Consider the following 11,512-nt stretch of genomic DNA (forward strand, 5'->3'; position numbering starts at 1 on the left):
GCGCGAATAAATTCGCTTAGTCAAAAACCAGCTTAACACGCGAAGTTACTACTGCAATGAAGCTACTAAATGTTGTATCAATGAAAGCAATTTTAAATATGGGAAAATACGATTTTGGTGGTGAAGATTTAAAAACTCATAAAATGGTATTATTTGGAAGATTACCCTTTCGTTTGGCTCCATTTATCCAGCTAGACGCAGTATACAGGACCACAAAAAATTTGGAATTCCGACCATGAAACAGGGAGTCGTCTTATACGCCAGACATACAAATATCAACCAAAAATCTTCTAAAACTCGGAGGTCGTCTTATACACGGGTCACATTATAGGACCTACGCGAGTGTATACGGTATTATTACGGAACCCCTACGGAAGTTCGGGTTCCCGTCACATTTTAAACGGTTGGTTGTAACAATAAACTCGCAAGACTGCTCGCGACTACTCTCTTATACACATCTAGATGTGTATAAGAGACAGCCTCCATTACTGACTTAACACTCTACAACCAAAAAATAATTTCTTACAACAAAACTAATTTCTTCTAAATGTGTCATTCTTATAGCTTCTACTTAGCAGGCCTGAATTTAGTGATTAAAATTATGTATTTAAACAATTTTTGTGCAGTCGATTTAAAATTCAAGTATTACTCACCAACACTTCTTCCCGCAGTTGCCCTAAAGGTATCGCTAGACTATTGATTGCTTTGTCCATTCCAACCTGTATTTATGATAAGTAATAAAGTTAAGATTGTATTGAGTTATGCAAGCAGTGGCAGTCCCGCGGTACGGCATTAACGCTAAAAAATATCTAAAAGATATTTTGTGAAAAAAATTAAAGAATATTGAGAACAAACTATGGTCAAGTCATGTTGTCGTTTAGGGCCTATTAAGCATTTCATGAATCTATGATATATTATAATATTGACAACATCAATAGAACATATAGGTGGAATTGTGTCCAACCCGTCGTGAAAATGTACTGAATACTCAGTACATGTGAAAACACTTGCAAAAATAGTACTCGCTGCTTCCTTTGGCTCGAATTCAACCCTGGCCACCAGGTGCAAGCTCGGTGGTCTAAAGGCATGATGCCAGGCTAGCGATCTGGAGAATGTAGGTTGAGAAAGTCTGCTCTATTTTTTTTTTCAAATTATAAAACAAATGGGAAAAAAGGAAAATTCTAAAATTTATCTAAATGTGTCAGTTCCGGCCATCTAGAGGTGTCGCATAATCATACATTTTCTCGCTTTAGTCCCAACCACGGTGGGGCTGATGTGAGGTATCCTACATCTCTGTAAAAGTCCCTCCTCCCTGCTACCCCCATCACCCCACCTCTATTTAAAATTCCTGGATCAGCCACTGTAAATCTAGCTTCCGGAAATGACTTCTTGCAACTTACGACCCCCTGCTGGTTCTTAATTAATTGGTTTGAAGGGCCATTTTTTTAAAGTTGATCTCATGGGCCGATTTGTAATCTCTGGCAAGTTGAAAGCAATCGTTATCTGGGTAAAACTCTTCCCGCTAAGGTAAGTCTATTTGAGATTTTTTTCTTCTTTTTTTTCTGACAGTTTCAAAATTATTTATACTTTTAATACACCAGCAAATTTTGGTCGCGAGAAATTGTTGTGTGATGACGTGTCATTAGTCAACAGCCGTTAGTCAACTTTGGTGGGTTTCTCGGATGTAATTGATCACAATACAAAAACCTACCGTTTTCGAGTCAACCAAATTTTTGAAAAATACAAAACGTTTTCTGCATAATGTACCAGTATCGAATTCAAGGGGGTCCCCAGCCAAAAATCTTCAAAAAAAAAAAAAATTATACTCAAATTTTGAGCCTATAGCAAGGGTGGCACCGGAATTTGTTGGGGTCCGACATCCCCCTGAGTGGGGGGGAGGAAACCGATGTCCCCGACGAAAAATGGGCATGGTCGGGCGCCGCTCCCCCGACGAAAAAAGTGATCGTCGTCGGGCGCCGCTCAAGATCTCTTGATTATAAATAATATGAAAATTTAGGGGTTTCAAAGGCAATATATTTAATCGATTTTTGAATCTACTAATATGTAGAAAATACATGTCGATATAGGCTACATTTTATGTCTCCCCGACGAGGGGGGGGGGGTTTCCTGGTCCCCGGGCCCCCCGCTGGCGCCAGGGTTGCCATTTGGCCTTTTTGACGGCCAGATTCCTCAAATCTGGCCGTATAAAAATTTGCCTGGCCATAACGTTTGAAAAGTCACGGCCAAACTATATTTGGCCGAATTTTTGAATTTACATTTTTTTTTCAATACAGGTCTAATATAACAGACTTGTTTTGGATGTGTTGTTTTTGTTAGCTTAAATTCTATATTTGATTCTAATCACAGTGGCGGATCCAGGGGGTTCAGCCGGGGGGTGGGGTTCGTCCTCCCCCCTCTGTGAAGAAACGTAACAAAACACTATGGGTCCTGGCTATCAAAATTCATGCTAACTAGACGCGGATCCAGACCTTCGCCCACTTCGCCCAAGCGAAGGTCAGGGTGAGAATTCAAAATAATTTTTTTTCCAACAATCATACTTTCCTTGACACTTATTTTGAACATTATCATTAGAAAAATGTTTAAAAATCCACACTATCCTATACCTTACACTTTTAAACTGATTGTACTGTAGGCCCTACCAGAGAGAGAGGTACGGGACATTTCCAATACATTATGGTCTTCCACTTCTATAGCACATGATACAGTGCATAGCAAACGTTATGTAACCACTAATAATACTCAGGTCCAGTGGCGTAGGTATGGCATGAATACATTTTAGATTCAGTTCACTGCAAGTAGGTCGATGACTGTTCTATTATTGAATGGTAATTGTTATCATCGTGATGGAATAGACAATACGATTTGCGTCAGGAGAATCAATTAGGGCCTATATGTATTTTGCCCGACCTGTCGTGAAAATGTATTGAATACTCAGTGCGTGATTCACTAATACACTTTTTGAAATCATTTCTAAAGCAATAAAATATCGTCACGCACATTTGTATTTGTGGTATTTTAAAGTTGGTTCAACTATTATTGTGTACGTTTTTAAACACTTCAGATCATCATAACTTCATGAATACATTTTAGATTCACTTCACTGCAAGTAGGTCGATGGCTGTTCTATTATTGAATGGTAATTGTTATTATCGTGATGGAATATACAATACCTGGATTTGCGCCAGGAGAATCAATTAGGGGGCCTATATGTGTAATTTTTCCCAACCTGTCGTGAAAATGTACTGAATACTCAGTGCGTGTGCAATTAGACTTGGGACTCCTGAACCGTGGATCTAATACCGTGGTGTGACTCGGCCATGTAATCGAACACAAAGCCAATGCCGCCTGTTTCAATTATTATCGATTACCAGTACTAATTACAACAGGTGTGCCAAACAACATTGAAAGCTGAGGGATTTCATAACTGGTTTCAAACGTTGACGTTATTAGGAAAGCAGAAATCTAACTAAAGTGTTTGCGTACATGATGAACTGAGATAATGATTATTCAGGTTTAAGGTGAGTTAGGCCTATGTAGTTTAATACTTAAATGGATTAAGCCCTATTGCTACTAAACTTGGCAAACGAGTTTAATTGATAGTTTAAAGCTGAGGGTTTTCATAACTAGTTTTAAACGCTGTTATCAGGAAGGCAGAAATCTAACAAAAGTGTTTGCGTACATGATGAACCGAGATATGATTATTCAGGTTCAAGGTGAGAGGCCAATATGCTGGTAGGCTGTTTCTGTAGTTATATACGGTATGCTCTCCATAGGCCTGGAATCATGTTATTATCTTTTAGATTATAGAATTATGTATTCAATAAAATCAAAATAAGATCAAAGTCAATTTCGCTCCTGGAACTTACAGTTTAAATGATAGTTACACCATGGAATATTTACTAATTTAGGTATTCACAATTTCTGTCCACGGTCAAACAGTGGCGGCGATAAGGGGCTACAGCCCTCCCCCACCCCCTCCTGGTCAGGTAGAAAAACCACAATTCGTCGGGGAGAAAAATATTATATGTATTTTCTATATTATTAATAGACTAAAATCAATTAAATAAGCCTTTGAAACCCCTAAATTGTCATTATTGGGGGATTCGCCACTGACCACTTTTCTAAAAGATTTTGAGGCACGACCTACCACGCCCACTTTGTTCTCGTCGGGGACATCTACACCCGCACCCCTCTCCCCCGGTGGGGACCTTTGACACTTGGGCAAATCCTGGCGCCGCCCCTGCGGTCAAACGCATAATCCACGACTACAATATGATTTTAGGTCTGTAACCTTGCAGCGACAGTATGCATAAATATACTGGTAACATAGGCCTACAATTATGATGCCAGTGATAAACAGTAGTGTTTTGTCACAAGCATATCAGGCTGGGTCAGTGTCCATTTGCTCTGAAGTTTGCAATACAGGTATGTTTTATTATTTAATTTATCTGTGATATCAACTACATTTTGTCTAGACCGGCCTATCTAGATCTATTGGAATCGTTGGAATTTAAAATTTTATTCAAAATATGTTGTTAACCATCTGTGTCATTATCATATCCTCATATGTGAAAGTTATTGTTGACTCATATAATTTATGTTAGGCCTATTATTATTTTACACTATAAAGCTACTAGATACGATAACGACAAGACAACGACATATGGCGTAGTTTGTATTCTTCAACACTGCGTGTATCTGTATCGTGTCGTTGTGTCTAAATCGTGTCTAGGGTAAATGTAGCTTAAACCCGACATAAATGACTTCTCAAATGAACGTAGCAGTGGTGGCGCAAGGATTCTCCGACGAGGTCCGAGGTCCCCGATCGGGGGTGGGAAAGGGGGTGGTCGATTCCCCACGACGAGGGGGAAGATTTCCTAGAGGAAAGAAAAGTGGGCGTGATCGAGCGTCGCTTAAAACAGTGGTTCCCAACCTTTTTGCGTTCGCGGAGTTAACAGATAAACCGAACTATCATCTCAAGACGCTACCAAAGTGCATAAAAAATGAGAAAACTATGCTTACTTAAGAAATATAAGCTACAACATTTCACTATTTTGATTTAGATATTCTTGAATGATAAATTAAATTGATAAAGGTGGGGAGGGGGTGGTAGTGGTGAGAATCACCAAGGTTGATCTAATATTATCTGGACAATAATTGAAAAGTCTGCTAGAGTGAATATTGTGAATACTTATATTTATACATTAGTTTACTCTAAACTTTAGAGAATTTGGATGTCTACGGTTAACAGAATTATCTGGCAGATTAACATGAATTGTAAAGCCCTTTAACAATAAAAATAAGATGTAAAAACATAATGCAAGAATAAAAAGATAAAATGTTAAAGTACTTGAGTGTGTCTGAATAAGAAGGAAGGGCACTCCAATATTAATGAAGGATCTGGTGAATCACAAAAGGTATTTTCGATGACGCATGGCTGGTAATATGCCTTACTTGGTTTGAATTTGTTTGAGTTAAGTTGCATTTTGTTTTCCTGACTCAGGTCGGCAACAAAAATGTTTAACAAAATAGGGCGAAATACCAAACCCTGAGTGGCTCCTAACAATACAGGAGCCCAAACTGAATTCGAACGCTTAAACTGGACTCGGATATCTACGTTCCAAGTAGCAAAGTCGGTTTCGTTTTGTGCAATATAGTTCTTTTCCACGGTGTTCTGATGATAATTTCTTACGTTTCATTCAAATATCAATGATTTCCCCTGTAGTATCGACCATCGCATCGTAATGTTTCTCAAAGACTGCTGGTTTTTCCCATGGTGAATCTGTTTTTTTTTTTTTTCACACAAACTCTGTTTCTATTTCTAATGTTTTGCTCCTCTATCGTAATAGCTCTCCTGTTTATTTTGCTTGTTTTGAAATTTCTTTTGACATTTGGTAGAATGTTTACAATGTATATACATGCAGTATATCGAGTTTTTTTCCCTGCTTTTACGACAGGTAGATTTTTTATACTCAACGCATCTTTTATATTACCATTTTTTCTACTTAACTACTTCTTCAATAGTTTGCATGGATAATGTTCACATGTGCTATCGCTTCATTAAGATCTTTTGCATCAACATCTTCTATATACTGCTCTCTACTGTTCTCGTACATTATTTTTGTCCGTTTTAATTTCATTGTACTAACCAAATGAGTTGGGTTATTACTCGAAGTTTTTCATTCTTCGTACCTTTCTTTTAACCTTGTTTAATTTTTGACATAGAAATGTTGCTCACCATCAGTACATACTAAGCACCCTTTACATACATCATACTTATTTATCCTATCTTGGTAAGTGTTAGACTGCAACGTTTCTATCCGTTTAATTAAACCTAGACTATGACAACCTTCAAGCCATAATTTGCTATAAATTTTTATTTATTATCGGAAATTCTACATCACAATATCTTTATGTTCACAAAAAGTGTTACCGGTCGGTTTGATTCTTTGTACTGAAAGGGTACCCAATCTTGCATTTGTCTTATAATAACTTTAGCATTTAACTGATGTGTTGTTATTTATGAAATTACATTTCATTCAGCACCAGCAGTTTTAACTCAGCTATGTTTTGTTTACATTTATTATGAAACTTTATCTTTACTGTCCACTCTTATTTGTTATGCTCATTTTGTACAACATCCATGAAAGAATTCATTACTTGACTCTTATTTATCACTATCATCATTTACTTCATCCAGTTTATTTTTTTTTCTTTGATGATGACTAATAATTTGTAATATACTTGTTTTTGCCAAATGAGTTACCAGAAGCGTTACGTGATTTTTCATAAGCTGGACAGATTCGCTTAACGGTACATGATTGTAACCACATTGTCTACATTGTTAATGGTAAAGGCCTACCACTCTTTATGCTTATAATTTGCTTTTGTATTGTACCTATTTCATTTGATACAGTAGTCGTACTGCTAGTGTTTAATTTCATGCAATCTAGTTTTTAACTAGCTTCAGCTGCATGACATATATTTTAATAGCCTTTTGTAATGTTAACTCACTTTCTCAAAGCAGTCTATCTCTAATATAACTTTGTCCCTTCGAATTCCAACCATGTACCACAGTCCTCTCCTTTCAAACTGTCACGGAGCATAAATTCACATGACTTAGCTTTGCATCTTAAATCAGTGACAAACCGATCTACATTTTGTTTTCTTCTTTTTTTTTCGTTAAAGGCGCATTATATATATATATTTACAATACCACTATGCTCATTACTACATTGGACAATGTTATTCGACCAACATATGCGGCTAATGTTTAATTGTTGTTGGTTAAGATACTAATGCATGAATGCTATTTGAGGGACAAATTGTACTCTATACCTGTTTTAATGCAAAGGTGAACACAAGTACAATAGTTTAATGTTGAACTGAAAAGAGACAACGACTGTAACACATCTTAATATTTATGCAAGCATCGTAATATAATATAGGCCTAATGTGACATGGAGGCCTACTGTTTTACTGGTACGTCGGGGATCAGTTTAAAATATTTTTTCACCATCAATCCATTTCCTGATCTGCTTCATTGCAAATAGGATGACGCCGTGACATTGGCGTTGGCTGACTATATATATTGGTGTTATAATTTATTCTTTATATATAATAAATGTAACAATAGAAATATATTATGATAAGGAATTTAAAAAAATAAAAGTTCCTTTGTAATATGTTGTTAAAATGCATAAGCATAGATCAAGTCAATCAACTACGACTGTATTATATACACTGTGTTATATTTTGTTTTTCAGAAGAACAGAGACGGTAATAGTCAGAAGTTGGCATTATGGAAGTACTAAGCGAGTGTTTTACAAACATCAACAGAAGGAAGAAAGTAGATAATAGTGAACCATCAGAAACCTTAGATGTGTATAAGAGACAGAGGTATTTTCGATGACGCATGGCTGGTAATATGCCTTACTTGGTTTGAATTTGTTTTAGTTAAGTTGCATTTTATTTTCTTGACTCAGGTCGGCAACAAAAATGTTTAACAAAATAGGGCGAAATACCAAACCCTGAGTGGCTCCTAACAATACAGGAGCCCAAACTGAATTCGCACGCTTAAACTGGACTCGGATATCTACGTTCCAAGTAGCAAAGCCGGTTTCGTTTTGTGCAATATAGTTCTTTTCCACGGTGTTCTGATGATAATTTCTTACGTTTCATTCAAATATCAATGATTTCCCCTGTAGTATCGACCATCGCATCGTAATGTTTCTCAAAGACTGCTGGTTTTTCCCATGGTGAATCGGTTTTTTTTCACACAAACTCTGTTTCTATTTCTAATGTTGACGCCGTGACATTGGTGTTGGCTGACTATATATATTTGTGTTATAATTTATTATTTATATATAATAAATGTAACAATAGAAATATATTATGTAAGGAATTTCAAAAAATAAAAGGTCCTTTGTAATATATTGTTCAAACGCATAAGCATAGATCAAGTCAAGCAACTACGGCTGTATTATATACACTGTGTTATATTTTTTTTTTCAGAAGAACAGAGACGGTAATAGTCAGGAGTTGGCATTATGGAAGTACTAAGCGAGTGTTTTACAAACATCAACAGAAGGAAGAAAATAGATAATAGTGAACCATCAGAAACCTTTCAACGTTGCCTCAGTGTTGTTGACCTAACCTATATAGGTCTAGGTTCCATGATTGGGACAGGACTGTTTGTTGTCGGAGGGGAAGTAGCAAAATCGATAGCAGGCCCAGCTGTCGTGATATCTTTCTTATTTGGGGCATGTGCAGCTCTGTTGTCGGCGTTTTGCTACGCAGAGTTCAGTTCGCAAGTAGCTAGAACCGGGTCAGCTTATATATACACCTACGTCAGTATCGGTGAGATTTGGGCGTTCGCTATCGGTTGGAATATGGTACTTGAATATATTTCCATGATATCGAGCGTGGCACGTGCAATAAGTGCTACTGTAGATTCTGTGATGGATTTCAAAATTAAGAATGCAACAATTGAGTATATTTTGAACGGCAATAGATGGGAATCGCCTATTTTTGAGGAGTATCCAGATCTTCTTGCGGGAACATTTGTCGTCATTGTGGTACTACTCGTATCGTTAGGTACAAAACTATCATCAGCTGTTACAATGATTTGTATAAATGTGTTGTTTATTATTCTTTTTATGATAGCGGTGATATCTTTTGTTTATGGAGATATTGCAAATTTGACAAGCGAAGGTGGATACTTTCCCTATGGCATTGGAGGAGTTTTAGAAGGAGCTGCTGTATGCTTTGTAACGTACAGTGGATTCGAAGTTATATGCATATCTAGTGAAGAATGTACCACCCCGAAAAAAAGTATTCCTATCGCATTAGGTGCAGCGTTGGGAATCGTCTCGTTGACGTACATAATTGTGTCTGGTTCGTTAACTTACTTGGTCCCCTATGGTGACATAGTACCAGAAGCCGCTTTCTCTACTGCTTTCATGGAACATGGTTTAGCGTGGATGGCTTATATTGTTACAGTTGCAATTATTCTTGCCGGATTTTCTACCCTTATAACCGCTCTCTACTTCTTAGCACGACTAATTTACGCACTCTCAATTGACGGCCTTTTCTTTAAGACATTCTCAGCTGTGAATGCAACTACGCAAGTCCCGGTGAAAGCTACTATCACTTTTGGAGCTATATGTACTTTACTTTCAATCTTTTTAAAATATGACGTACTGGTGACGTTCCTGTCGATTGGTACTCTTTGTGCCTATACTATAATGTCCGGAGCAGTAATCGTCCTCCGCTATCGCCCCAAATCAGAAAGTATTTCTCATTATGGGCATATTGATGCAAGCTCTGACGGAATGACGCTTTACACTCATACAAATAATTCTGTGCACCTAGACACAGACGAGGAAGAAAGTATTGATGGGGTTAGAGTTCCTGACAAAACAGGAACATTAAGGACGCAATTTGCAGGACTTTCTGTATTTAGTGGATATAAACCAGGAGTTGTGGTACCATTCGCACTGTTGGGATTTGTATTTTTCTCAGTAATAGGAATGTTGATCTTAAACAATGTGTCCGATTTACTGTCATCAGTAGGACTGACTTTGGTAGTAATCATTCTGTTCATCTTAAGTTTAGGATCGTTTGCGATTATTCCATTACATAAACATTCGGTTGACACTGGACATATTCAGGTAGGCTTAGTAGCGGTTAGGTATTTATTCTTATCTTTACGTGGTATAGGATACCGAGTTACTTTTTGCGTATGTCAAACTGGCCTATGTCGTCTATGCATAAGTGAATAATCGACAAGTCGAATTATCTTTCGTGCCACTTTCTTTTTCATTATACTTTCAGTGATAAGTAATTCGTGAGTTTTATAACTTTATTAACGTCGAGTTGAGTGGCCGAGTGGTAAAACAGGGGGCCCGCTAGCTACAGCATTATATCGGCGCTGGTTCCAGCCGCTTCTCGCCCATGGTTCGGTTGGTAGAACCGAGTTTTCTCGGATAAGGTCTTACATTGGAGGTCCAGTGTATACATCTGGCACATGTGCACTTTAGAATCCATTGCATCTTTCGGAAGAGTAGGGGGTTACCCCGATGTTATGGTTCATTTCAGCCCCTGTCGTTGTGGAATGATGTGAACATATATATACCAATGGCCACATATTGGGCAAGAAGCGCCTCTTTTCGGCTACTAGGTAGTCACGGACCACGCCCATACGCAATTCAGCAAAATGACGCTGCAAGTTATGGGTTATTCTCCTACATTTAACTTCACCTTAACGTTAAATTAATTCTTAAATTTTTAAACCGTCTTTTAACTGAAGAATACTGGTTTGTATACAGTATCTTTGTTGCTCGTAAGTTTTAAAGTCAAGGCCAGTTGAGTTTCCAAATTGTTGGATAATGAAGTTTTATTGAAATGAAATAAATCACAGGGTAACCCAAGAAAGTTTTAAAATTATAGTGAACACTATTTAAATAGCAAGATCGTATTTTCTATTTGAGGCACATATAAAATGAACCTACTAGCTACATTTCTAAGTCGAACAATTTGTCACAGTCGCTTTGTAATGATTTGGTTAGATATACGTAAGTAATCCAAAATTGAAATTTCTGTACCCGCTGAAAAATCTATATTGTGTTATTTATAGAAACTCAAATTTGGATTATTTGCGTATGCGTTTAATTTTAAAACTTTCTTGGGTTACCCTGTGATTTATTTCAATTCAATAAACACACAGAAATTTTAAACAAAGAGTACAAAAAACTTGGAAACTATACAGTTCGCCCATTCGATATCACCCTTGGGACCTGAACATTTAGGGTGGTCTCAGGGTTCGATCTCCACATAGAGTTGCCTTTGGAGCAAACATGCGACCTGTAGCTGTCAAAGCGGGCGTCACAACCATTATTAGACCATGCCACGGAGGCTTCATGGTTGAAAAAATTCTCTTTGAAAAGTGGTCTCGAATTGGGTGGGTTGCGATTCAGTCGATATATATATA

At 37.4% G+C, this 11,512-nt stretch overlaps 1 protein-coding gene across 7 annotated transcripts; it reads left to right on the forward strand.

The window, feature by feature from the left end:
- Positions 1 to 3,206: 3,206 nt before the first annotated feature.
- LOC117124155 (cationic amino acid transporter 4-like) lies at positions 3,207 to 11,372 on the forward strand. Of its 7 annotated transcripts, none has more exons than XR_004447940.1 (2): positions 3,207 to 3,539; positions 7,788 to 7,899. XR_004447940.1 is itself a non-coding variant. In XM_033270305.1 (2 exons), the coding sequence occupies exon 2, from the start codon at positions 8,571 to 8,573 to the stop codon at positions 10,302 to 10,304; it is 1,734 nt and encodes a 577-aa protein (XP_033126196.1). In that variant the 5' UTR covers positions 3,220 to 3,539; positions 8,536 to 8,570; the 3' UTR covers positions 10,305 to 11,372. The 7 variants fall into 7 exon arrangements, 3 of the variants coding, with proteins under 3 accessions (XP_033126196.1, XP_033126204.1, XP_033126211.1); XR_004447943.1 differs by having other exon boundaries at positions 7,791 to 7,899; XM_033270305.1 differs by lacking the exon at positions 7,788 to 7,899 and adding an exon at positions 8,536 to 11,372 and having other exon boundaries at positions 3,220 to 3,539.
- Positions 11,373 to 11,512: the final 140 nt, after the last annotated feature.

The sequence above is a fragment of the Anneissia japonica genome, unplaced genomic scaffold (genome assembly GCF_011630105.1).
Source record: "Anneissia japonica isolate Jap-2015-1 unplaced genomic scaffold, ASM1163010v1 scaffold2996_len279161_cov141, whole genome shotgun sequence".
NCBI lineage: Eukaryota > Metazoa > Echinodermata > Crinoidea > Comatulida > Comatulidae > Anneissia > Anneissia japonica.

Excerpts from the sequence above, each read along its gene's own strand:
- LOC117124155 (XM_033270305.1), top strand. The coding sequence starts at position 8,571 with ATGGAAGTACTAAGCGAGTGTTTTACAAACATCAACAGAAGGAAGAAA.